The 22,879-nt window shown below is 40.0% G+C and overlaps 1 protein-coding gene across 1 annotated transcript in view; it reads left to right on the forward strand.

Annotated features, from left to right (window-relative positions):
• LOC124149260 (ADAM 17-like protease) overlaps positions 1-22,879 on the forward strand; it is a 43,063-nt gene that overhangs the window by 11,160 nt on the left and 9,024 nt on the right. The window contains exons 7-21 of the mRNA XM_046520723.2: positions 294-418; positions 927-1,016; positions 1,300-1,392; positions 3,908-4,046; positions 4,388-4,498; positions 5,415-5,420; positions 5,946-6,061; positions 6,784-6,853; positions 8,369-8,510; positions 8,764-8,865; positions 9,382-9,444; positions 10,530-10,603; positions 15,074-15,189; positions 16,606-16,684; positions 19,163-19,251. Of these exons, the coding sequence (XP_046376679.2) occupies positions 294-418; positions 927-1,016; positions 1,300-1,392; positions 3,908-4,046; positions 4,388-4,498; positions 5,415-5,420; positions 5,946-6,061; positions 6,784-6,853; positions 8,369-8,510; positions 8,764-8,865; positions 9,382-9,444; positions 10,530-10,603; positions 15,074-15,189; positions 16,606-16,684; positions 19,163-19,251 (1,415 nt within the window). The remainder of the gene's footprint in view (positions 1-293; positions 419-926; positions 1,017-1,299; positions 1,393-3,907; positions 4,047-4,387; positions 4,499-5,414; positions 5,421-5,945; positions 6,062-6,783; positions 6,854-8,368; positions 8,511-8,763; positions 8,866-9,381; positions 9,445-10,529; positions 10,604-15,073; positions 15,190-16,605; positions 16,685-19,162; positions 19,252-22,879) is intronic.

Here is a 22,879-nt window from a genome sequence, read left to right on the forward strand (position 1 = left end):
GCACAGAGAGTAGGGACTGGCAGCTTGATCTGAGAGATCTCCCAGGCACGTACTCTTCAAGAAGCTCGCTGATATAAGTTGGTTTTTGATTGTGTATCCTTGTGTGTTTCTCCACAGTAAGTGTCATATACAAGGAATAAAAAGTATGTATCATGCTCATCATAGGCACACAATTGTTATTCCTGATGTATACTATTCATGATACCAAAACAAACTCAGCAAATAATCTCGATTTGTGTCTTGGAATTATATGTTGCTGGTGACCATATCTGTAAGTGATGATACCTTTTCAGGATTTGCTGCCCGTAGTAAGAGATCCACTCCAAGCTGGAACACTTGTCGGCTGGTAGCTGTTGCGGACTACAGGTTCTACCAGACCATGGGGGGCCGAGACATTTATACCACAGCATCTTACATGGTCAGTAGGTGTGATACAGGTCCAAATAACCACATGAGGAAGATGGCATAAGAACTGAATCAGATGGTCACATGAATGAAGGAAACTGAAAGAAACTATGTCTTGGCTCAGGCCCTCTGATGCCTTAGCTATTTTAGTCGGTCGAACACAACTTTTTGTGTCAGCTAGTTGTTAATTATTACACAAACTCCAAAGAGACAATGTCTGAGTTTCACATGTCAATAATTTACAACATCTAGGGCTAAGCTGGACATTGTCATCCAACTGTGGGGCTTAGGTCCCGATGAGCCACTGACTTGTTCTTTTCGTATAAATCCATTTCCCTGTGTGATAAAATTGTTAGTATGCCAACCATGCAAACATTAATATAATACAACATGTTTCAAAGTTTATTTCAAACTATGTATTTTGTCCCCTGAAATGATGACTGCTTTACCACCAACTGTTTTTCAAAGCATAAGCATTGTGTCCTCTCAGGCTCTCTCTTTATATATATTCTTGTTGTCAGGCTGGTGTGATAGAGAGAGTAGACGCTCTATACAAGAGAACAGTGTGGAACAGTGCTGGGCTCACAGGCCTTGGATTTGAGATTGCTTTGGTAAGTAGCAATTTGGTCTCTGTGAATACTTGATTACTTGAGCTCAGGGCACACCTTGTGTATCGATAGATATTGCAATACTTCCGATACAGTATGTATTGTGATACCTAATAGGTGCTGTTTTTTGTAAAATTCCCTATGTTTCATATTTTCTGGCTAACCAGAGGTTGTTGCTATGAACCACTTTGTGTAATAAAAAACACCCATCCCCCAACCTCAACTGTCCAGAGGTTGGTTGTGAACACCCCTATCCAAAGTAGGAGGTTATCATTCTCTCTTACAGATGCAGATCCATGTGAGCCCCACTACTGTGGTCGGTGATGCTGTGCACTACAACATGGCCGGGTCGAGTTGGGACACACTCCAGCTACTCCGGGTTTGTGATGAAATACTGCTATCATACACAACAGAAATGATAAGTAAACCCACTCAGTCTAAGCTTATCCCTCCACAACAGTATTCAATGTTCCTTCTTGCTTTTATCATAAAACAGTGTAGAACAATGTAGAACATTCACCAGAACATTCACCAGAACAAGCCCTCCAACCACCCCATGCCCAGCATGCTCCTGAGCATATTTCCATGGCAAGGGCAGTAACTCAATCTCATTAAAATCAAATCTAGGTTCTCGCTGCCGCTAAACAAAGATATGAGGACATCCCATTACGGGTCACGTCAGAATGACCTTTCGCGAACTTTGACCGACCACTGAATTGACTAACAATAAGTCGACATCAGCCAATTAGAAAGCAGCTTTCTTAAGTTTTATTCCACTTGTTGTTTCAACCTGGCGACTTCCATTTCAGACTACGCTTGAAAAATATGTTGACACAGTTCTGGATTAAAATTTTGAAAAGTGAACAAACGAACATTCCGAAATGTCCAATACCGTATTTTCTTGAGTATAGTGCGCACCCGAGTATAATGTGAGTGTGTCAGTAGTGGTAATCTGACAGTGGTTGCTGTTAATAATGGTGAGTTGTGCGATCTTACGATCGCTTCACACACGATTTGGCCGAAATTAATTAAAACAATATTAAAAGGAATTTTTAATAAAATTTATGAAATAAGTGACAAACATAAGTCAAGATATGAAAACAACACTTTTTTATAGCCAGACTATGTAATTACATGATTAATTTGTGTACTTCAGTATGCATTTGTTGACATGGTATTTCCGGTGTTACGTGCTCACGGTAACGCTTTCCGCTGGGAGAAAAAAACATCAAAACTCAATATTGCGTGTATAATGCGCACCCCCTTCTAAAAAAGTGCGCACTATACTCAAGAAAATATGGTATATGGTTGAGATCGTATGGCAGTTCTTCCCATGTACTGTGCAACGCCTCCTTCGTTCAAAAGTTTAGCCCACTGAAGCGAGAGACAGATGATAATTTTGACAGAATCAGTTGTACGGGCCGTAACTGTTGTTCGGAATACCCCATGTTAACGTTTTCGAGGTTGCATGATTAGAAAACACATTCCGACTATCACTTTCATGATCTGGTAAGTGGCGCTTTGATTGGTCGGATGAAAGGTCGTTCCGACGTGACCCGTTTCGGGATGTCCTCAGATCCTTGTTTAGCGATAGCGAGAACTAAGATTTGATTTTAATGAGATTGGCATTAACTGAGTGTAAAAGTCCAGTTTCCACACTTTCCGAACTAGGCTGGAATTTCCAGGCTCGATCATGGTGCCACTAGTGGCTATTAGGAGTTATTTCCTTTCTCTGTCCCTTCTACTGACCAATCAGATTCATTCTCTCATATCACTTGCAAAACAAAATGGCAGCACCCAATCAAGTGGATCTCATTGATTATCAAGATCTATATTGTAATAAGACGGGTGTTTCCTCGCAAAGTGCATCAAATCAATTGAGTACCTTGATTTAAAGCATGAAAAGATTTGCAAAATATCTGTCGACGTCCAGTTGACAATACACATGCGATGCCAATCCTTCAATCAACCGAAACCTGCATGTTGAAATCCATGTTTTTTACGAACCAGATGTCTAGTTCATTTCGCAATTTTGATTGGACTATGAATATGCTCATTGTTCCAAGAGCCTCCAACTGCACTCGGAGGATGTTTTTTGCAGTCAGATACTACCTTCGACAATCCCAAGGATGTGTCGGTTGAAGACGTCAACAGAGTACACCAACTAGGTCCTTTCATCTTTGCTCAACAACTAGTCTCACCTTCACATTGCCATTGATTGAAAGAACGGAGCGACTGGCATCAAGGATTGTCTTAACTCAGTACCGCTGGGTATTTCGTATCATGAGAGCAACCACGGCTCCCCTTCTTTTGAGTACTTCCAGCAACATTATTTCAGACCGAGCCTTACCTGGAAACAGGCATGGTGCTGATGTATTATGGGAAGTTAAAGACACCCAAGGGTTGAAGACGAAGTAGTTGTGCTCTGGCCCCACCAGCATAATCGCAGAGGGAGAATACCGTTGACCCAACCCGCTGTCCTCCTGTGGGATAATTGCATACTGTTAAGGAGGGATAATTTAAAACATATGAAATCAGAGTGTTCCCTTATTTATATACTTACACTGACACAACAGGTCATGTCTGCCTGCCTGTCCTGCCTCAAAATTTTGGATTAACTTGTCACATGTCTAACATAGGAAAAGAGAAACAAGAAGAACTATTGCATACTTTTTTGTCAGGATATTTATATGAAGGAGGGGAATACTCTGATTCCCTTTGTTTGTACAATACATAGAAATATATTTTGACATCCTTGTTAACCACAAAATCATACAAACACATATCCTTAAAAAAAGGCTTGGGACTTACAAGTTTAAGTTGGGACGTCATCAGTAATCCCTCTGAGGTGAGGTTCTTCTCTAAATATCATGTGTTCATATTTGTCTTCTCAGGTCTTCGGCCGAGACCTGGACTTCAAGGATTATTGTTTGGCCCACTTGTTCACACACCAGTCATTTGCCAACAACGTACTCGGACTTGCTTACATTGCCTCACCCAAAACAGGCAGTGTTGGAGGAATCTGCTCCGGAGGTAGAACTTTCAACTTCAAACACAATGTACAGCATGGTACAGGTTCTGTCTCTGCATCTGTGTTTCTGTGCATGGTGAAAATGTCTTTGGAGCAGAGCTCCAAGGAGTCTGTTAACTAATTACAGTAATGAAAAAAGCTTCATTGAATTGAAAAGAAATTTATAGACAACACTCTTTTATGGTGTCACCAAACTGACTATATGTTAGGAGATCACATGATTATTTATAACAACAGACTATTTGTTTCAGAAATCAACACCAGTCAACCAAATAATTAAACAAATAAAATGTCTGATGAAGATAATTCTAAACATGTCCTTAAGTTATTGGTTCTGTTCCAGTTCGCTCAATCGATGGTGTTCCCACAAGCCTGAATACAGCACTCAGCAGTACCAAGAACCAGAAAGGGAATGTTGTTCTGGCTCAAATGGCAGACCTTGTCACGGCTCACGGTCAGTTGTTGTCATGTCTCAACATCATGGAAGCCCATGGTGAATACATGTTAGAATTGCTCCCCAGCAACATATGCTTATCATACGAGGCAGCTTAATGGATCAGGTTAGGACTAGGTTGATTGTGCATCATCAAACCTTGAAGGCGTGACTCGTTGCAGACAAAACATCATAGATATCAGGGATTGATTGATTATATCCCAGTCGTTTATGTTTGAAGGTGAAGATAATAGAGTTCATGTTAAAAAATATAATACAAAAATATGATTTTTTTACTTATCCTGCATTACACCTTAATGCATTCACTGCTTACCTTGCGACAAAGAAACAGGACAGCGTACCAGTGATGGTCCTTGGCGAAGAATTAATAAACTGTTTGAAGTCCCACTTTTCACACCCACCGCCACTGTCCTAATTGTAAAGTCCAAATTAGAGAGTTGTGGGTCAGTTTGAGTTACAGTAATTTATCAAGGAACTGAGGGGACCGGGGGAAAATGTGGTTTTCACCAAGATCAAAATTTGACAGAGTCCAATTTAGACAGATTCCTCTGTACTCTCCACTGCTCAGTTTTAACGACCAGGACGCCTGCTTCGGCCTCAGTTTCTTTTATTGCATTTCAGCCATTTTCTGTCTGCACATCCATTTAATCAGCATGTACACAACTTATGCCTTTTCATATAATCCCTGACATGCATTCATTGTGTGGAATAGGACCGAGGGCAGCAGGTAGTTTGTGATCGTTTAATGTAGCCAGATAGGATGTAAGTCATAAAAAAAGCTAGTTACAGATTGTTACCACAATAATACAGAGTTGCCCCCTTTACTGCTATAATATAGTATACCATGCCACATACAGAATTTGTTTCTTTTCATATTTCTGTACATGATGCTGTGACTCCTCCTAAATGCAAGTAGAACTTGGTAAGTGTCATGAACATAATATCAAATTCTGTCTTAATGTGCTTTTATACCTCGTTCTTGCGTTTGAATTGTTCATTTTCCTGTTATTCAGTGACACTAAGTACTGTTGTTTTGTCAAAGTGCTGATGTTACATCAACCTACTGCTGTTTTTGTCAAACTTCTCATGTATTCTTAATTGACGCACAGGGGCGGTTGGGTAGCCTGGTGGTTAAAGCGTTCGCTCGTCACGCCGAAGACCCGGGTTCGATTCCCGACATGGGTACAATGTGTGAAGCCCATTTCTGGTGTCCCCCGCCGTGATAATGCTGGAATATTGCTAAAAGCGGCGTAAAAGCATACTCACTCACTCACTCACTAATTGAAGCACACGAAAATGTGAAGAAACTGCATATGCATATGCATATATATAATAAGGCCTCACTGTATTTTGGTTAATAGGCAGTAATCCTAAATTAAAGAAAAACAACCTTAGTGTATTGTTGTTAATTTGAATCGTTGAAACTTTTAACTGTGCATTATTTCAGGACACAACTGGGGCAGTGAGCATGATGGAAGCGAATGTTCTCCATCCTCCATAATAGGTGATGGCAAGTACCTCATGTACCAATACTCCGTCAGCGGGGTCGACCCCAACAATTATGTGAGTTCTGCAACTGCTTACTTCTAGTAGATCCCATGGGGGTTGCAGGTGAGACTACATCACTTGTAACCTACCAGTATACACTTTATAAGAGTCCACTACATGGATCAGGTGGTCAGACTAGATCACTTGTAACCTGCCAGTATACACTTTATAAGAGTCCACTAAATGGATCAGGTGGTCAGGCTAAGTGACTTGGTCGATTGTGTGTCGTTCAGGCAGCATGGGATGTTGCTCATGGCATCACTGGTTTGTCTGGTCTAGATTTGATTTACAGGCTGTTTTTACGTAGCTGGTGGAATATTGCCGACATTAAACAAACAAACAAAAAAAGACTTTTCATGTTTTTGACAAGCGAATGGAATGTTATTTCAATTTTCAACTGAAGTATTGTTTGGCAATGAGTATTTGTAAACTTGGTTGTGGCAGCCCATGTGAAAACTCATAATTTTTTCATTGAATGTCCTTTTTTCAAATTAACTGGAACAAATTGATACACTCATTACTATTAATTGTGAAAGATACTTGTGATGTTAATATTGACATGACGCTAGTTGGCGATAGAGGGCCTTGCGAAAACAGGTTTAGGAATGTACATATATATATAAAGAAAACAAACAGGTTTGAGTAAGTAATGTTCATATGTTTCTCTGTTTCTCTTCTTTCCTTTCTGTTTTGGAGGTCACTATACTTTTTATTTCACTTTATCGACATGTTTTCAGCAATTTTCGCCATGCAGCAAGGTTCTGATCAACAGTGTTCTGCAGTCAAAAGGCATTGCTTGTTTCAAAGGTATGTATACTGGTACTGTTAGATAGAATACAGTGAAAGGTCCTGGAAAGGCATCTAAGAGTTTGATATGTTACCAATGACAAGTTAGTAGCATGATCAACTGCAAAAAAATTCACAAAAAAGTTGAAGTATTCTGACCGTGACACCAAGTGTCGTTAATCTGGTTAGATATCATATGTACTAGGTGAAAAGATACATCAGTGCATCATTGCTTTCATGCCACAATAGGATACACAACACATTTTCTTGTCGTATCGATACAAGATGATACAGTTGCTAAAGTAATTTCCTACTGCTCGTTTAATGACCCCTCAGCATTTTTGTCAGTCAAATGCTGAAAATGTGTTGTAATTAGCGTTTCAAGTTCACTACAGAAAATAGCCTCTACAAACATATGTCCACAGCTAACTTTCTTTTTATCCCCCGCCCTAACGAAATTGGATGGGGATATTGAAATGGGTTCCGTCCGTCTGTGCGCCTGTGTGTGCATGTGTGCGTGTGTCCTGAAATCGTTTCTGGAGCATAACTCAGAAACCGTTAAATATTTCTCTCTCGAGCTTTGCATGTCTATCAGACTCATGCTGAGCTGGTACCATTTGCTATTTAGGAATTTTAGACATTTTTATTTTTTTTACGTTTCCAGGGCAACAAGTTGGACTTAGGTTCTATAAGGGTGGTGTTCATTTCCGGAGTGTAACTCAAAAACTGTTAAATACTTTTTTACAAAACTTTGCATGTCTACCAGGCACATACTGAACTGGTGCCTTTTTCTATTTAGGAATTTTATAATTTTTTATTTTTTATGTTTCCATGGCAACAAGTTTGACTTAGGTTCTATAGGGTGAATTCATTTCTGGAGCAAAACTCAAAACCCATTCAATACTTTCTAACAAAACTTTGCATGTTTACCAGACACATACAGAACTGGTGCCTTTTGCTATTTAGGAATTTTAGAAATCTTTATTTTTTTACGTTTCCATGGCAACAAGTTGGACTTAAGTTCTATAAGGGTGGTGTTCGTTTCCGGAGCGTAACTCAAAAACGTTGAATACTTTCTTACAAAACTTACTGAACACATACGATCTGGTGCCTTTTGATATTTAGCACTTTTAGAAATTTTTATTTTAGAATTTCCAATGCAGCTATTTTGACATGGGCTAGGAGAAATGTTGGGTCAGTTACCTGGTTTGGGACCATAACGTGTTAAAATGGGCAGGGGATATAGATGACTTCGTCGACTATACGCTTGTTGAACCTGCTCTGAAATATATACAATCAAGAAGTTTCCACGAGATTTGAATATGTGTATCGCGACATGTATCTTCATCTCAGCCCTATTAAATGTTGAGATCAAAATTTAGGGGGTCCCAAGATTAAAATATGGGTACTGTATCCAAGGACACCCAACCTCAGACCCCAAATGACAAAGACAACTCAGCATGTTTTTCTGATGTTACTAGCAACCCCAATGGTATGGGATGATGAGAATTATGGTGCTTTGCTCTTGTTTCCCAGAGAGGACAACCCAACTGTCATGTGGTAACGGTCTTGTCGAGAGTGAACTCGGGGAGCAGTGTGATGCTGGATACCTTGGGAGGTTTGGCCTTGACCCCTGCTGCAGTTCCACGTGCCAGTTTTTGGGAAGTGCAGTGTGCAGGTACGACCATCTTACACAACTCTTTTAGTATCTGATGCCTGGATTGTTTGATATTTGATAGTTTCATGAACGACTTGACAACAGATATTAACTGAATATATTGATGTTACTTGTGTATTTGGTATGTGAATTAGCACATATTTTTTGTGCTATTGACACTGATTTCATTGTTTACTGTAACTCTGTTTTGAAAATGATCTTTAGCTTCCATTTTGGTTCATTAATGTTATGTTATGCTATTGATGTACTCCAGCCCTGTGAACCATGAATGCTGTGTCAACTGTCAAATGGCTAGCTTAGGCCACGTCTGTGTGGCCGACACCAATGTCACCTGTCTGGATGCCAGCTACTGTGCATATCCTTTTGTAACTTACTGTACAAACCAGAAGCCACAGGTCAGTCTGTGGGCAGGAGACAGGGCCTTGTTTCACAAAGAGATTTACCGCAACAGTTTCTGAAAGTCTGTGTTAATGTATGGTAATTACAATCATCATAGCTAAGAGAAATCTTAACATGAACTCCAGGGCCCAAATGGGAAAAGTGATTTCAGTGCTACATATATTGTAAGCCTGTGTGAAAGTGTCAGAGTTGTACTGCTAAGATTGGTTTGTGCATATGGGCCAAGCAGTTGTAGCCCCCTTGTTTTGGATACGGCAATACTGACCAATAAGGGGTGGCAGTTTTAAGAGATTCACTGCATCTTCTAAGCTTCCCCTATCGTGATAGATGAATTTCAAGTCATTTTGTGAATGTTAGAATGAATTTTAGACCACAGTCAGCGTTCTTCCATTCATATCATTATGATAAATCTTTGGTTAATATCCGTTTGACATTTTCTAAGAGGAAGGTATTGACTCCTTAACTTCATCACTGGCAATAGCTTTGACTGTCCTGCAGCAGAAAAGAAGCCAGACGATACTCCCTGTCTTGATGAGTGAGTATAGACCCGATCTCGTTCAAATAATAACATTTTACTCCAATGAGATACCTCTATAGGTCCTATCAATGAGATAGGACATCGCATCAGTTGAACCCTGGGTAAACTTTGACCATCCAATCAAAGTATGAGTGGACTCTTGAGACAATCAGATATGTCTCCTCTGAGTGCTTCGCTAACTTGTACCAAGAATTTGGAAAGTTAACCTGACTCTACCTCCAATAATATCGTGATATGCCAAAGGTGAGGAACGGGCTACCAAACTGTGAATGTCACATGGGAGTGAATTAAATGGTCGAGGATGTGCGGGTGGTAGTGGGCTACTAAGCTGCTAGTTAATTTCACAAAAACCTACTGATGCCATGGCAATTAGCATTACCAATAGTGATTAGCAGTTACCACTGCTGGCCTAAGGCAACTACTGCTGCCCGGCCCTGGTAGCATACTTAGTTATAAGAAACGTTACCATCGCTTGGAAGATAACTGGTACAATGACCGACTGGAGATGAAGGAACAAGTAGACTTGTGCCCCGGGCAAATGCTTTAATCCCCAGGCTACCCCACCGCCCATGAAGTTAATTTGTATCATGTTGTAGGGTATTAAAGGGTTAGAGTTAAAAAAGAGTTATTAGCTGTCACAGGACATCATGATCTTAACCAAAGAATATCTAGATCCCTAAATTTAATCCGTTAGATGTTGTTAAGCTTACCATATTGCCGCAGGTGAATACATCTCCCTTAGAAAGCTCAAAGGTAGCCTAGTGGTTAAAGCGTTCGCTCGTCACGCAGAAGACCCGGGTTCGATTCCCGACATGGGTACAATGTGTGAAGCCCATTTCTGGTGTCCCCCGCCGTGATATTGCTGGAATATTGCTAAAAGCGGCGAAAACCATACTCACTCACTAGAAAGCTCATGTTCAGTGTGAAAATGTTTATGGTAAGAGGAAGAAAGTGCTCAGAACATCGTCTGTTTTTTTATAAGTTTGTCCGTAATATGAGATCAGGAATATACAGTGTATACAGAAATGGGTAAATGTGATCTGGTCAAGTTTTCCTCTACATTTTCACATGATGTGTTTCAGAGGGATGTGTAGAGACGGACAATGCCTGCCATTTTGTGAGGGAAGGGGACTCATCTCCTGCATCTGTGATGGAGGTATGTAAAGACTACAGCTGTTTTTATGGAACTGAGGCAGTAAATTACATGTCAGAAAGGCTATGGTCACTGTGTTTTGCAGTGGGTAGATGTATTAATGAAATGAATGGTATTGAACAGTTATAAGATTTTAGTACTGTTGAGTTAACAGTGGAGAGTTTTTTATCCCCCCCAAAACGGGGGGATATTGCAATCAGCAGCTCCTAAACCGTTAGATATTTCTTGCTAAGATGTCTCGTGGTAAATTGGTGGATTTTGATGATTTGGGATTTTTATTTGTTATATTTGTTTATGTTTTCATGACAACAAGTTGGACTTTTCTGAAATGAGGGTAGTGTTCGTTTCCAGAACTCCAAAACTGTTGAATATTTCATATTGTTTATCTTATCCCTCCACAACAGTATGCAATATTCCTTCTTGTTTCTATTGTATACCAATGTAGAACATTGGGAAAACAATAATCCTGGATCACACTCTCCGACCACCTAGCTCCCAGCATGCTCCTGTAATAATGTTTTCCTTCATCACCCATGGTTATCAGATGTGTTTGCTTCCTCTCCACATTTACAACTAGATTTGTTTGTCATTTCGGTTTGAATTGAATATCTTCATCTACCTAGCCATTCCTTATCAATGAATAAATGAAATAACAGCGACTTACTTTCCTCACAGATGTTCACACACCGCCATTGTTAAAAAGCTCAGTCTCGGTTTCTGTTTCTCATGTTTCAACTGCCCTCGTGTAAACACGAACAGTTCTGTTTCGACGATGTGGTCATTTCGGAGAAGGTGTCGGAGGTTGACAATGATGATGAAAGTTCATTGACTGCTATGGGAAGAAATCGACTCCTGATCCCCACTGTCTATGCCCTGACTGCAGGGTCCCCTGCTCCGTGGACCAGTGATGCTCTGAATATGCCCACTTATCCTCCCACCTTTTCAACGTTTGCCTAGCTAAACTCCGAAAAAGGGCTCACCAACAACTACAGCACCAGATTTCAAACCCTCTCAAAAGCCTGTGACTGGATGTTGCCCATCTCTCTTGTTTGATCTGTTACACCAAAGCTTGTCATCCGAGAAACTATTCAACAACAAGGTTCAGTAGGTTTTCAAAAAATCTCTCTCCACTGCTGAGGCTGAAGCCACTGTTCAGGCATTGCAGATGTGTATAGCCCACCTGTGTACCAAGTACACATGGAGGACGCTCTAGCAACCTAAGGATAAATACCTCTGTTGTGCTCCCGACGTGCCCTCAGTAATGCTCCTTACCAGGTGGGCGACTGGGACCACCAGTCGTCACTCCACACGACTCTTCTGTCAGCGGTCACCTCCAGCGAATCTGGAAAAATTGGGATCAACTTTTAATTACCTACATTGCACAGCCACATCTCACTGTATTGCCACTCCAACTACCATATCGGGATGCGCACTTGGAGCCGCTTCAGGACAACATTCGAATCTTTTTGGACAAGGTGGCTTTAAAGCTCCTTTCTTGTTCCAACCTGTGGTCCAGGCAGGGCTGTCTTCAGGACTCCCAATTCACATTTGGCCACACTTGCTCGGCCTGCTCACATCAACGCAGGACCCTCGAGTCAAACATCTTCAACAGGATCTTTTTGACCGACCTCGTTCCCACTCATTACCTGTTCATGGATGCAAAAAACAAGGGTGAGGGGCCCATCTCGGGTACCCCGGGCCTCAGGATTTTGGCCACCCCGTTTCTCTATTGGCACATCAGCTCTCTTGAGTTTCAAGCAGTCCTATTGGCCATTCAGAGATGGTGGACGATCTTGCGGGAACTCACCTCATGATAGCAACAGACAACATCACGGTCACTCATTACATCAACCGGCTTGGATCCACTCACTCACAGAGTCTCTTGGACCTCACATTCACTTTCTATCATCTCAAACACAACATCCAGTTGGAGGTGAGAGCTTGTCATATTCCAGACATTTCCATCGCTGACGCCTTCTCTCAAGTCAGCCCCCACAGAGTGGAAGCTGCACCTGGATGTTTTCTGGACGATTTGGCAGATCTTCAGTCACCCAAATGCCAACTTGTTCGCCACATGTGACAACCACCGGCTTCAGACATTCATATCACAGATACCGGACACTCTGGTTTGGGATCCAGATTCTTTGGATCAAGCCTTTTGATCACACCATTCTATTGGCTCATTCTATTCTATTGGCCAGAGAGCCAGACTTACAACGCCCCACATTTCCTTGTCTGCTCAGAAATCCACACACTCGTCACCCATACCCTTGCCCAGAGTCGTGGGATCTACGCATGTGGCCTATTTGCAGAATGCATTAATGGCCAGAGGTACAGTGGCGACTCTTGCTATTCGTCAGACACACCGGCCTTCTATGGCCTCCTTTTATGACCAGATATGGTTATCTTTCAAGACTTATTGTCGTCAACATGATATGGATCCTACTGTGGCTTCTACTCTTACATAGCTGATTTCTTAGTCTACTTACGCGAGACCAAACATTTTTCAAGTGGTACCATTGCCAGTTATGTCTTGGCCAATCCTGTTCTACCGGTCTCCGCACTGCTCTTGAACTCGCTGCTATCCTACAGGTTACTGTAAGGTTGATCCATGATTAAAGTTTCGGACCTCCAGCCTAGAACTGGTTCTTGATCACCTCCTCGTTTCTCCCTACAAACCTCTCTCCGATGCGGAATTGGTGACTCTTCTGCAGAAAACTGCCTTTGTCCTGTCCTTGACCACTGAGGCACATGTCAGTGAACTACACGCTCTCAACAAGTTTGATCGTGGTCCACATATGGAGGTACATCTTGGCTTAATGTGGGATGTTTTTGCCAAAAATCAATTGCCTGATCACTTTCACCCTGCAGACAAACATTGTTGGATCTAGTGACACAGAGGACATCTCCCATTGTCCTGTTCATGCGTTACGTCATTACATTGATGTCACTCATTGATTTTGGCATCAATGTTAACACCTTTTCCTCACGACCACCAAGGAGGGGCGCAGGAATATCTCCAAAAATACCCGTTTGGGTTATGTTCCACCATTCTTCAGGCTTACACCCATGCTCGTCTTGATTCGCCTAGAGCTTCCTATCCTCATCAAATTTAGGCGTTGGTGTCAACGATGGCACTACACACAAACAGCACCATCACAGACATCGTCCAAGGTTGTTTTGGGCATACCGATTCTACTTTTGCCAAAGTCTACCTCCGAGATCTGTCTGTTGAGGATGTCAAGGGCATCTTCACACAGCAACTCGTTGCCCCTCGCCATCACCACTGACAAATTGGAACAGAGCGCCATATTGGATGCCCATATTCGAGTACCTCAGGATGCGACGTAATTTCAGACCCAGCCTTTCCTGTAACTAGGCTTGGTGATGATGTATTATGGGACTAGTGAAATTGAACAACCCTGGGGTTGAAGACAAAGTGGCAGTCTAGTCTAGTAGTCTAGTCCGTGCACTGGCCCGACCACTAAATCTCAAATAGGGATATGCAGTTGTTCCAACCCGCCATCCTACATTGAGTAATTGCATACTGTTGTAGGGGGATAAGTTAAAAAATATAGAATCAGAGTATTCCCCTTTTTACCGTTTTCGACGTAAGAAGCACCCACGGTGCTCTTAAAATTAGGAATAGGGGGCTCTTATTAGAATCTTATTTTGGAGTAAAGAAAACATTTGAAAGATAAATTTTGTGGTATGCTGACAGCCTGAAATGTTTATGTACGACAGATATATTTTTGTAGAATTTCATTGCCCATAATTAAGGGTGCATATAACACATGAGTGCGTATTATACGCGAATAAATAAGTCTTGTGTATATTGATCAATAGGAAAGGGGGCTAATTGGGATTGTTCATTCACTAATATATTAGCAAATATCGCCGTGGGCGCTTATTAGAGTGGGGTGCTTATTGCGTCGAATACGGTATATACTTATCCTGACACAGCTGGTCATGACTGCCTACCTGTCGATCCTCTCAACATTTGGATCCACTTGTCACCTGTCTACAGGCGATCATAGGAAAAATCAATGAATATTTCAGGTGCATGCTGGGAGCGAGGTGGTCAGAGGGTTTGTTGCAGTGATTATTGTTTTCACAATGTTCTATACTGTTATATTATCGAAAGCAAGAAGGAATATTACATACTGTTGTGTCAGGATAAGTATATAAATAAGGGGAAAGTTCTGATTCCCTATAATGAAACTTGCTATACAGATCAGTCTAGTGGTGAACTGGTGCCTTTTCATGATTTGGGATATTGAAATATACTGTACAGCATTGTTTTTTTCCTCACTGAACTGAAGGTATCCAATGGCAATGAACCAAAAGTGGGGTATAAGTAGCCAAATTCCATTTCCGAATTGCACCAGATCGAGGGTATATGTCATCTCCTGATTACTCTTGTCTGTAGCGTAATGTCTTTTTTGGTTTATTTCTTGATTGTTTTCTGTTCAGTGGATACATCCTGCTACAGATGTTGTCGTGTGAATGCTTCATCTCTGTGTGAACGCTTTGACCCTGCCTCTCTGCTGCCAGATGGGCGGCCCTGTGTACAGGGCTACTGCACCCAGGTATGTGGGAAATGTGAAACTCTTCCATCACCTACCATGTTATGCAAAATGTGAAACTCTTCTATCACGTACATGTGAAACTCTTCTGTCACCTACCATGTTATGTGAAATGTGAAACTCTTCTATCACCTACCATGTTATGTGAAATGTGAAACTCTTCTATCACCTACCATGTTATGTGAAATGTGAAACTCTTCTATCACCTACCATGTTATGTGAAATGTGAAACTCTTCTATCACCTACCATGTTATGTGAAATGTGAAACTCTTCTATCACCTACGATGTTATGTGAAATGTGAAACTCTTCTATCACCTACCATGTTATGTGAAATGTGAAACTCTTCTATCACCTACCATGTTATGTGAAATGTGAAACTCTTCTATCACCTACGATGTTATGTGAAATGTGAAACTCTTCTGTCACCTACCATGTTATGTGAAATGTGAAACTCTTCTATCACCTACCATGTTATGTGAAATGTGAAACTCTTCTGTCACCTACCATGTTATGTGAAATGTGAAAACTCTTCTATCACCTACCATGTTATGTGAAATGTGAAAACTCTTCTGTCACCTACCATGTTATGTGAAATGTGAAAACTCTTCTGTCACCTACCATGTTATGTGAAATGTGAAACTCTTCTATCACCTACCATGTTATGTGAAATGTGAAAACTCTTCTGTCACCTACCATGTTATGTGAAATGTGAAAACTCTTCTATCACCTACCATGTTATGTGAAATGTGAAAACTCTTCTGTCACCTACCATGTTATGTGAAATGTGAAAACTCTTCTATCACCTACCATGTTATGTGAAATGTGAAAACTCTTCTGTCACCTACCATGTTATGTGAAATGTGAAAACTCTTCTATCACCTACCATGTTATGTGAAATGTGAAAACTCTTCTATCACCTACCATGTTATGTGAAATGTGAAACTCTTCTGTCACCTACCATGTTATGGGAAATGTGAAAACTCTTCTGTCACCTACCATGTTATGTGAAATGTGAAAACTCTTCTATCACCTACCATGTTATGTGAAATGTGAAACTCTTCTGTCACCTACCATGTTATGGGAAATGTGAAACTCTTCTGTCACCTACCATGTTATGGGAAATGTGAAACTTTTCTATCACCTACCATGTTATGTGAAATGTGAAACTCTTCTGTCACCTACCATGTTATGGGAAATGTGAAACTCTTCTGTCACCTACCATGTTATGTGAAATGTGAAACTCTTCTATCACCTACCATGTTATGTGAAATGTGAAACTCTTCTATCACCTACCATGTTATGGGAAATGTGAAACTCTTCTGTCACCTACCATGTTATGGGAAAATGTTTATTGCAGGTCCAGGCAGAACTTCATCTATTGCTTTTGCCACAAGCCTTATACTTTTTATCATTACAGGGGACATGTAAACGCACAGTGCAGAATACTATTGAGAGATTGTTCTCCATCATTGAAAACCTGTCTATCAATGAAATCAGTGAGTTACTATGATCTACTGAAGGAAATACTCAAAGATAAATGTACATATTTATAACAAATGCCACTAAAAGAACATGGAATGTTAACTGATGTTTCCAAAATTACACTTTAGACAGTACAAGTATAGTTAACCCTTCTTTATTGAAAAACCTCCATTCCTATCAATTTCATCAAACTTTGTGTGTGTGAAAGGTGGAACAAGTAATGTAAGTCTGGAAAGTTTTGCAACCAGGAAAGTACTGCGAAAACTGCAATCGACACACATCCACAATAGTTTCATGACACAGTTATGTTTGCAGACCAACAAACAAAAGACATTAGGCTTAAAAGAAAAATATTTTTGGTTCTCAGGCACCGCTGCATCATCAAAATGTCCGCCGCACGTTTCTTTTTTATTTCCATTTTCAACCAAACGCATCTCGTGTGTTATTGTGAATAGGAGTTTGTGTGCTTGTTTTGCTGTTTGCAAATTTGGTCAATGAATACCTTAAATTTGCGATATGACATCACCAGACATGATGATGGTATTCAAATACAAATTCAATGGTATTTGTGTACTGTATGCGGGACAATGTTTCATACGCAGAGATTAAGATTTACAGTTACATGTGTATTTGTCTTGTAAAATAAGCAGGAAAACGATGCTTATTTATATACCCCGTCTATAAAGCGAATCTGAATGAAGCATGTCACCGGTGCATACACAATCCCTATTTGCCTTAAAAACATGTTTGTCTTCCGCAGAAAAAAATAACGAACAGATTATAACAATTAAACTTGGCCAATACAAATTTGAAATTTGAGATAAAACATCACTAGACATGATGATTTACCAATTAAATTGTATTTCCTGTTCTGATTGGCATTGTTTTATATGCAGAAATTAAGATTACTGTGTGTCTTGTCTCGTAAACTAAGCCGGAAGTAGCAATCAACTGTACACACGTTTCTTGGAATCTACCGGTGATTCGGTCAAAAATTACCCAATGATATAATTTTAAAGAACTTTGATACAATGAGCGGAAGTATTGCATCTGAAACTATTATTTTTTCAGGAAAAATTTATTCCAGTATCATGTTAGTTGCAACTTTACTATATATATGTGAAAGAAATTAATAACCATAAGCGTAGCACAATAAGACGACATTCCCCCCCACACACACACCCTTGAAAGCCTCGTAATTGTAGTTATGAAAAACTTGCCTTATACACAGTGATATACGGATTTGGATTCTTACAAGTTTGTACACAACAACAACAAAATAGGCCGCCCACTCGATATTTTCAAAAGCTATTGCTTTAGAACCAGTTTTATTTTATTTTTTTCAGCCTAAGGAGGCATATTTCTAGAATTCACTTCCACACTTTTTCAAACCAGCCAGTACATGATTAAACAAATATTCCCTCACATCTTTATATTTCCCTTCCTACACATTGTTAGCTAACCTGCCACATCTGGTCACGTTGGTGACATAACAATGAGTAATCCAGACATACATCAGCCAGTCTATTCTGTTAGATATACACACTACTCCAACTGCCTTGTCAGCTACAATAACTCATGCATCTACAGTTACCATTTCATCGCTTCCTACTTATCTACAACAACACTTACAAAAGTAGCTTTGATATTGGTAATCCTAACAGGGTGACGCAAATCTTTCCAGATTTACACTACTTTATTATTTGCAGACATAGCTGTAATATGAATGTGTATCATTATCTCCAAAAGGTTTTTATAAATAGCCAAATAAGGAAATGCTAGCTGTTGGTACATATTGAACGAGATTATGTGGCAAATGTACTTGCTTATGGGATCCTCCACCCTTCCCGAGGCAAGAGCATCCACTAGCCTTCTAATCAAAGTCTTGTTTCCACCCTTGCCACATCAAGCCCACCTTCCTGTGTGAGAATCAGAGAATATTTCACAAAATCAACATCCACAACTGGTACACTTTCGTATAAAAGTGATTTACCGCTGCCTGTCTTTGTTGACACGAATTTGTTTTTTCATCTTTTAAAACCCCCAACGATTGCCTATGTTTTTGTGTCAGTGATGAAACCGCGAATGTTTTCGTTATCTGATCGACTAGGTCATCGCCTGTGGTAGTCGCCATCTTTGTGAAGCTATACGAGATAAGAACAGAGTTCTGATTGGATATCATGTTTTCATTACAAGGGGCACAACTCGTGATCTACGGCAGGTGGCGTCAGGGTCGAGTCAAGAAAAGTGGCCTTGATGTGGCAAGGGTAGAAACTAGGCTTTGATAGGCTAGTTGACATGCTTGTCTGGGGAAGATAATGGGTTCCCTTCTCAAGGTGTCAGATCAGGAACTTGAAAACTTCCTATTTTCCTGAACATAATGAGAGTCTTGCTGTACATGTTTTATTGGAATGATTCATAATTGATCAGAATAATCCTTGTGGTTTCGCCTACAAGATGAAGTAGTAACGAGAGATACGTTCATGTTTCAGTAATATTTTTTCGGGACAACTTGATTGGTGCAGTGTTGATCTCCAGTCTTCTGGTATGGGTTCCCGTCTGTATTGGCATCCGTATCAGGGTAAGTAGTTGCATGGGTACCCAGCAGTTTCACACGAACTTCACTGATATCCACTTGGACACATATCAGTGACTGATGTATTGTGGAAGGAAGTGACAGAAAATACATTGGCACATGTTGTAATAAGGCTCTGTCCATTAGCCTTATTTGGTAACATGTTCCTGAGAAATTGCTTTAGATATTAGGATGTCTTGATCATGTTGATGATGATATTTTACTTGTTCAATCAGTTGTTACAGCTCAAGCTGACTTATATGTTTTACCTTACCTGACACTACATGGTGCATTAGCTTCCCTACCTTTCACAAACAGACATTACTGGAACAGAGAGACAGTTGAAACAGACTATAGCCAGTGCCCCGATCCCCACGAGTTATTGTCCTTAGCCCGTACTCCCTCATATTCTCTGTCTGCCTTATGAGAGACGTGTTATTTGAAACATTATTACTCACCTTACGTTGTCAGCAGTCTTTTACATCAGATGATGTTACCTCCTTATATTCTTTTCCTGCTTTATATATCCACTTATTTGCTGTATATACTTGTACACTTATACCTTTTTCACTGCCACATAACTTAAAACGTTTCGTGCCTTGGTTGCCATCTTGCTTTTTCATGTGTCTCGTGTTTACGTTAATGTCATATTTTTTCATTTTCCCTCCATAACAGTAAGCAATATTCGATGATATAACAGTGTAGAACATTGTTCCTTTGCCCTCAGTTTACGATTATTAGATGTAATTTTTACTTCCATAACAATGGATCTTAACCTGTTTCATATGGAAATACAAATTTAACTGAAGATATTAATCTACGACAAGAAACCAGAAATGTTTTATCTGATGAAATTGGTAGTGTTGGAATATACCTTATATAAACTAGTGATATACAAGGGATACAATAATTATTTATCTGTAAAAGTTTGGAATGTCTATGTACATGTAAGCGGGGAAAGGAATACAGAGAGTTGGTTCTTCTTATTTTAGTACTTTAATGCGCATTGTGGATGGGGTGAACCCATGAAAAGAAACCTACAACCTACAATATCACAGCAGCTTGTCAGGACATGCCAACATCATCTTCCCAAGGCAAGAGAGTTAACTGACTTCAAAAGTCCAGTTTCCACCCTTGCCGAACTAGGTTGGAATTCCTGGGCTCGATCGTAGCGCCACCAGTGGTTATTATGAGTTATGTCCCTTCTGAACCTCTCCTATGGACCAATTTGCTTCCATCACTTGCATTTGTTTAAAAACAAAATGGTGGGGCCCAGTCAAGACGATCTGATCGATGATCAAGATCTACATTGTGATAAAATGGGTCTTGCATCGTGAAGTGCATCAAATCACGCGAGCACATTGATTAAAAACATGAAAAGGTTTGGAAAATATCTGTTGACAACGAGTTGGTGGTGCACATGCTTTGCAAATCCTGCAATCAACCGAAATCTGCACGACAGTTTACGAATTTCAATTTCGATTTAGATTTCGTTGCAAGAATGAAGATTTTGATTGGACTGTGCATAGACTCGTTAGTCCAGCCAAAATGTAACTCCATAATACCAGTCAAGTTCGGCAAGGGTGGAAACTGGACTTTTAGTCAGTTAACTCTCTTGCCTCAGGAAGATGTGCCAAGGTACATAATAACAGTCAACAATTTATATTGTTCAAACACAATAGATGTAATAATTCCTACTTATCAATACCGACCAGCAAAAGTATTACATACAATCGATCAATAATGTAACATTGCTCTGTCCCTTTGAACAATAAATGAAATGTACCATGGCAGAAAACATCATTCAAACCCTTATTCACAAATGAACTTTATAACAGAATAAAGTTACCTTAAGATTACACATGTATAATATAAAATGTTTTTATCATGTATAAGTTTACAGTTGTGAATTACAAAATATAATTAAAGTTGGCAAGTTTGAAAATATAAATCTAATTGTGGATTTGCCCCTTTAACTCACCCCCCGAGGCAAGAACAACAGTGGTCACATGACCCAGGGCACTCCCATATCAAAACAAAAACTGAACCAGGAAGTATTATCCAGAAAAATATGACGTACTTCTAAGAATTTAGCATATTAAAAGAATTTTTGTCAGGTAAAATGAATATGAAAAGATAAACATTTGTAAACAATGCTTTGAAACAAAGGATAGGGGAGGTAATTCTCATCTATCGTCTCAACCAAAGGCTAGTTTCGCGTGTTTCAACCCGTAATTGTCTTGCACAATTCTTCTATAAATAACGATAATCTTGGTGTATAAGTATGATTAACTCGCGATAAAATATTGACGAGCGAAACACAGATACATTGGTATTACGAGCACGTGGATTACGCACGTCATAGTGATGATGTGAGGTCTGACCGTCTCGCTTGAGATTTACTTTTATGAATGAAATACTGCAATACATGTCCCTTTTGACAATCTACAGAATTGCAAACATAACAGCAATGCATTACAAGCAAGGGGAGAGTACTTACATAAAATCAGTTGTAGTAACGAGCAGAAATCCTGAACCGTCTACATTGAAAAACTGCTGTTTTGGATAAGAAATATACTCGCAAAGTATATATTTTAGAAAAATGTGTATTGAATTATGCAATAAAATTCCCGTTTCCGACCACTTCCGGAAACTACTGAAGATTACAACTTAGAACAAGGCCAAAATAATGTATATATTTATATAGGGGCAACCTTGTTTATAAATCCCCATGCACTATACATATGATCGTAGAAATATATACTGTTTAATTTCGGAATACAAATACATTACCTCTACAACATTCTACTCTATAATATTTTCTGTAAGTGTTTCCAAATATAAGGCTAAAAAAAAAAATAGTCTTGGTTCTCAGGCACCGCCCTCATCATCATAGAGTTCGCCACATGTTTCGTTTTTATTTCCATTTCCTTAACAAATCCTTAAAAACTCCAACGGTAGTCAAATACCGTAATCCAGTTTTTCCTCATCAAGGATTACAAGCTTGTAGGGAGGCTGTTGCCCTGGTTGATTGTACACAATTGTTTATTTGGTTACATACTAGTTTTGAACACCCCCCCCCCCCCCAAAAAAAATAATTAAAATACGCTGCCCGCCCGCACTCATCCCTGAGGCAAGTGAGTTAACTGACTATAAAAGTCCAGTTCCTACCCTTGCCGAACTAGGCTGGTATTATGGAGTTACATTTTGGTTGGGCTAAAGAGTCTATGCATAGTCCAATCAAAATTGCGCAATGAAATCGAAATCCGGTTCATAAACTGTCATCCTGATTTCCGTCGGGTAGAGGATTTTCAAAGCATGTGCCCCTCCAACTCGTTATCAACAGATATTTTACAAATCTTTTCATGATTTTACTCAAGGTGCTCACGTGATTTGATGCACTACGCGACGTAGACTCGTTTTATCACAATATAGATCTTGATTATCGATCAGATCGTCTTGACTGTTCACCGCCATTTTGTTCGAATCAAATGCAAGTGATACAAGAAGTGGAATCTGATTGGTCCATAGGAGAGATTTATAATGGTCATAACTTGTAATAACCACTGGTGGCGCTACGATCGAGCCCAGGAATTCCAACCTAGTTCGGCAAGGGTGGAAACTGGACTTCTAA

Source organism: Haliotis rufescens, unplaced genomic scaffold (assembly GCF_023055435.1).
Source record: "Haliotis rufescens isolate VD_foot unplaced genomic scaffold, xgHalRufe1.0.p SCAF_4, whole genome shotgun sequence".
Classification (NCBI taxonomy): domain Eukaryota; kingdom Metazoa; phylum Mollusca; class Gastropoda; order Lepetellida; family Haliotidae; genus Haliotis; species Haliotis rufescens.